Source organism: Anoplophora glabripennis, unplaced genomic scaffold (genome assembly GCF_000390285.2).
Source record: "Anoplophora glabripennis isolate ALB-LARVAE unplaced genomic scaffold, Agla_2.0 scaffold7632, whole genome shotgun sequence".
NCBI lineage: Eukaryota > Metazoa > Arthropoda > Insecta > Coleoptera > Cerambycidae > Anoplophora > Anoplophora glabripennis.
In genome coordinates this window covers 1-2,877 of record NW_019423707.1, presented here as the reverse complement: position 1 = coordinate 2,877, position 2,877 = coordinate 1, and the positions used below count along the sequence as shown (strand labels likewise).

General features: G+C 34.1%; 1 protein-coding gene across 1 annotated transcript; it reads right to left on the bottom strand.

Moving 5' to 3' along the window:
• Positions 1 to 1,529: 1,529 nt before the first annotated feature.
• On the bottom strand, positions 1,530 to 2,090 carry LOC111693067 (glutamate receptor ionotropic, kainate 1-like; the record flags this gene model as incomplete). Its single annotated transcript, XM_023457199.1, has 2 exons — positions 1,530 to 1,737; positions 1,814 to 2,090. Coding segments are annotated over 2 exons (485 nt in total), but the record flags the coding sequence as incomplete, so codon positions are not given.
• Between the last annotated feature and the right edge of the window lie 787 nt (positions 2,091 to 2,877).

The following is a 2,877-nucleotide window of genomic DNA, read 5'->3' as shown; positions in this document are numbered from 1 at the left end:
TTTCCTCAGAAGGAACTCACTTCCATATTCAGATAATTATAAATTGTAGGAATCTTGTTCTGCTTCCTATAGTTTCTCTGAGTCTTGGCCAGAGTCTTCCTTCTCGCTTCCCTTTCACCCTACTAAAATTTCAGGTGAGAGTGAGAGAAAAGGCGAGAAACAGAAAATTTCAGCAAAAATTCTAGAGAGAACTAATAGAAGTCTGGAAGAATAAAAATAAGTTCAAGGCAAAGGCTACCTGTAATTTGGAAACTTCTACTCTCAACCCATGAACCGAAACTAGTACAGCTGTGAAATTAAAATGTTTCCACCGCCTACTGTTTAGTGCAAATGTAACTTTTTCGTCGTCTAACCCGTTTCTAATATCATTATTTTCTTTTCTTGATAGGATTTAGCATTTTTTTATCATCACAGGACGGAATTATGTTTCTAATATATGAATTTTTTGATTTGCTAATTACCATCTAATAAATCTAATAAAAATTAATGGGTCATTTTCTTAATTTAACTAAATTGATATTTGATTAAATTTGTTTATTAATTTTGTATTGTAGGTACTTACAAGGTGGCTAAATTTTTTTAATTAGAAAAAGATGGAGTAATTTCATATTGTATAAATGACTAGTAAATATAGCTGCTTTTTGCATATGTTGCTAATTAGAAGCCTGATTCAAATAATTAAAATTGAAATTTTTTTAATTTGAAAATAAAATGTAAAATTTGCAAAATTAAAGGGGTTTTGCTAGAAAAGCGCCAATATTTCGGAAAATAGTGATTTTAGGCATATGGTATTATTTACAAAATTTGTAGGTAATTAACATATTAATCCAAAAATAAAATAATATACCGGGTGTTTCATTTAAAAAATCGAGAAAATGTCCTTCGAAATTCGCTAAACTGGACCTTATGTCTAGAACACCCTGTACAAAATTATAAAAATTTTGCTATTTTTTTGTTTGTCCACATCTTTGGTCCGCATGCCTACAAAATATTTTTTCTTAATTACTGGTAGTACCTGCACAGTGGATANACTTTTTTAAGTACATCACCCCCATACATTTTTTTTCAAATTTTTATAATAAGGGAGATATTGAACTTTGTCACAATATTGGGCAACCTGTATATCAAGCACTTAACATCACTTAAAATAACTTTAGAACTCTTTTTTCAGAAATGAAGTTTTATTAGAAATGTAAATAAAAAAAATGCCAACAAAGTCATTAATGCAGTTTCTGCGACAATGATTTTTTCTAGAAATGTGATTTTTAACTACAATGTTAGGGATTCGAAATTCAAACAAAATTGGGAAAAATCAGATATAAGAAATTTCGCATTTTTTGGGGTTGCACCTACTACAGCAAATTTTTGCTACAATGATTATTTTTAATAAAAAAAGTCAACCCAATTCAACCGTAGGTTGTGGAAGTAGCCCGAATCGAATTTTGCAAGGGAGTCCAAATTTTGAACTTCCGCCACTGAATGTTTAGAATGTTTAGAATGTTAGTATTATTACACTAGACCGAATTTACCCTGATAAAGTTTGCTGTGGCTCCATCTAATTTAGCTCCGTATTTGATGCCCTTTTCTTCTGCGTTATTTACGAGTTCTCTAAGGTTGTTAAAATGAGGATCTGGGCTTTCCGTGGTTAAAAAAGCAGCCAAATTCGCGGTATAGCTCGAAACCATCAACAAAGTGAAGAACCACCACATTCCTGCAACCATTCTAGTAGCTACAGATCTGCAACAATTCACTTGCGTTAATCAAACCATGTTTCTGTTTATGAATAGTTGGGAAAATATAATACTGTACTAACTTTAACTCAATTTCTGATCCTTGCTGCATAATGGAACCAGTCACAAACCAGGCGCAGTTCCTCAAGTCGAGTTGGTTAACTAAATACTCTGGTTCCTCAATACATGGATAGGGATTTTCCCATTCTGAAGACGATATCCTCCCAACCACGAATAGGACAAAAGAAACTCCGACACAGGCCAGCACCAGCAATCTCCACACTTCGAAAGCAAAAGGATCAGCGAAAGAGAAGAAGCCAGGCGGTGCTTTTGTCGGTTTCTGATACAGAATGCTTATGCCTGAAATTTTGCTTTAATGAAAAGGACGTAATCTTATACAAGCTATTTATTTGTAGACAACAGGTAGTTGGCCAATAGTGAAGCCTCCGATCCAAAATTGATCTAAATGAAAGTTGCTCAGTTCATTGAGGGAAAGTGGTACTTTACCTTAAATTTGGTCTCAACAGTGATCTTGAAAGTCAAATGAAGGCCAACTTCATAATTTTAAATGGGACCCTATATTTTTTACCCGCGGAATGTATTCGGCAGAAAATTTTACATCCGGATGTGATCTGAAATTTCATCTTTTGTTGCTCCGACGTTGACGCAATGTTGGCACCAATTTTGTAAACTTTTCTCAATTTGCAATTAAATTAACAACGAATTAATTAAATACGTATGTGTTAGGTTATATCAATTGTAGGAACAAATAATGACCGCGGGGAGGTCGAAAAAAGGTCTCGTTACTCAACAAAGGCATAACTCTCTTTGAGAATTGAAAAAAAAAACACATTTGGTCCCGAATATCATTAAAAACATTTTTTGTAGAGGTCATCAAGGTCGATTTCTGTATACCACCTTCAAATGGTCCTGAAAGTCAACGTCAAGATCAAATCCAAAGTCCAAGATCCAAGGGGTGATTGAGTACCTTGATTGGCTTTGGGGGCAAACATCCATCTCATTCCGAGGTTGCCTTTAAACTCGCTGTGATTTTGACCTTGATCGCAAGGTCAAAGTTGAGATCACATCTGGATGTAAAATTTTCTGCCGAATCGATTCCCAGGGTAAAAATTATGAAGTTGAAATT